This window comes from Penaeus monodon, chromosome 34 (assembly GCF_015228065.2).
Source record: "Penaeus monodon isolate SGIC_2016 chromosome 34, NSTDA_Pmon_1, whole genome shotgun sequence".
NCBI lineage: Eukaryota > Metazoa > Arthropoda > Malacostraca > Decapoda > Penaeidae > Penaeus > Penaeus monodon.
Window position 1 is genome coordinate 25,816,921 of NC_051419.1, and position 1,810 is coordinate 25,818,730.

Below are 1,810 nucleotides of genomic sequence, written 5' to 3' on the forward strand. Positions count from 1 at the left end.
CATAATACAAGCACCAAAGGGAAGACTTGCCAAAGGCAAAACCCTTTTCAAATATGATTCCCCGCAAACTCACATTTTTAGTCCAAAAAAATTTTCGGAGACTGAATTGTTTAGAAAACCCAGGTCCTCATAACCCACTCTGAGATAATAGCTAACATTTTTACAAATATTTAGATTACTTGTCTGCTTCATAGATACGTGATGTATCTCAAAAACTAAAAAATTCCTTTGGGGAACGCTGATAACCCCCGGTTTTGTGGCCTTACCTAAAGAGTTCAAATCGCTTCCGAGGTAAGACCCATTAGGCAAAGTCCATATAGACTTAGCCCAGGAAAGATAGCTTCTATGAAGAAGGAAGTAAATTATCATGGTTTAGCTGAACCAAATAACTTTCCATGGGGTTTTACCCTCCTGCGGTGCCCCCAAAACCCACGTCGCCAGGGGTTATAAAGCACGAAAAAGAGACCCCTTTCCTTTAATTGGAGAACTTGTAGATTCGATAGGAGAAACCAAATTCCTAGCCAAGATTGGTATGCAGAAAGGTTACTACTAAGTAGAATTAACCGATAATCCTATAAATATACCTGCTTTTATAACTCCTTTTGGTTATGTAATTATACAGTAAGACCTTTTGGGGGGCAAAGCACCAGCCACCTTTTAAAGAGAAACCCTTATCATTCAAGGTTTAAGGGGTTAAATTTCTTTTAAAATTTCTTAAATCTCTGACTCATGGGATTTCATATCCTAGCTCGCTCCGTTTTCCCGCTTAGACAAGCTGGGTTTACCATCAATTGGGTTTAACTACATTTTGCTGCTCCCTCCTATCTGGAACATATCGTGGGGCAGGGACGAAACCCCCCGCTACCCCCCAAAAACTGGAAATCTATCAGAGGTTTTTGGTCTGGTGGGTTCTACTTATCTTTCTTTAGTAATTTTTCGGTATAGCATAACGGGGTAGACCACTCTAAATGCGCTTTTTGGGGGCAAAACTTTTTAAAAAACCCAAAAGGGATCATTTTTTCGGAAACCCTTGCCGAGAACTCCCGATTTCCATGTCCTTTCAGTCTGCAATTGACCTGGGGCCTTGGGGTTTTGGGAACGCTGCTCTACAAGAAGGGGATACCGGGTTTGCTCCAGTTTTTTACTCATCGGGAAGCTAAAGAAACATCGACGCAATACTAACAACAAACGCGAAGCTCTTAATTTGATATCATCCTTTAAGAAGTTCGATTTCAGCCTCTACCGTCAGCCGTGGTGGGGTACACCGACCCCAATTTCTGGGTTCAGTATGCAGAATCAAAAAACGCGCTTCTTCGATGGTTTTTTCTACCGCATACAAACTCATCGTCAAACCACCAAAGGAGCAGAACGCATCGCCGACGCCTGTCCCGAAGCTTCCCAAAGTCTACAGAGACTAGCCACGACCTCCCGTTCGTCAAAGCTACCCAGGGTTTGGAGGGGGAGGTGTTCAACGCCGCCCGTTACAACTGTCGCAAATGCCCTATACGTCGCGAATTCCTGCTTTTAAAAAACGAAAAGTCTTGCCCCAAACCAAACCAAAAGACGGGGGAGTTGTTCGCCATTGACCTGTGCGTCGACACCAACCCGTTACTCTTCAACTGTGCCCATGAATCTTGTAGTGCTTAATACAGGCAATCGTTAAGTATATAAATATACGTATTGACGCGAGACTATGTGGAATAAATTTATGACATTTGGCATGATTTAAGGGTTTGAGTGTATTTAAAGTGGGTATTGGGTTGTTTTGATAAAAAAAATAAAACATTACTTGCTTTTTAGCATCTCCCTG

The 1,810-nt window shown here is 42.4% G+C and overlaps 1 protein-coding gene across 1 annotated transcript in view; it reads left to right on the forward strand.

Annotated features, from left to right (window-relative positions):
- LOC119594864 overlaps positions 1-1,810 on the forward strand; it is a gene marked incomplete at its 3' end in the record, with an annotated part of 25,290 nt that overhangs the window by 6,585 nt on the left and 16,895 nt on the right. Inside the window, 3 exon segments of the mRNA XM_037943944.1 lie at positions 771-904; positions 1,065-1,126; positions 1,237-1,450. Coding sequence (XP_037799872.1) covers positions 771-904; positions 1,065-1,126; positions 1,237-1,450 — 410 coding nt within the window.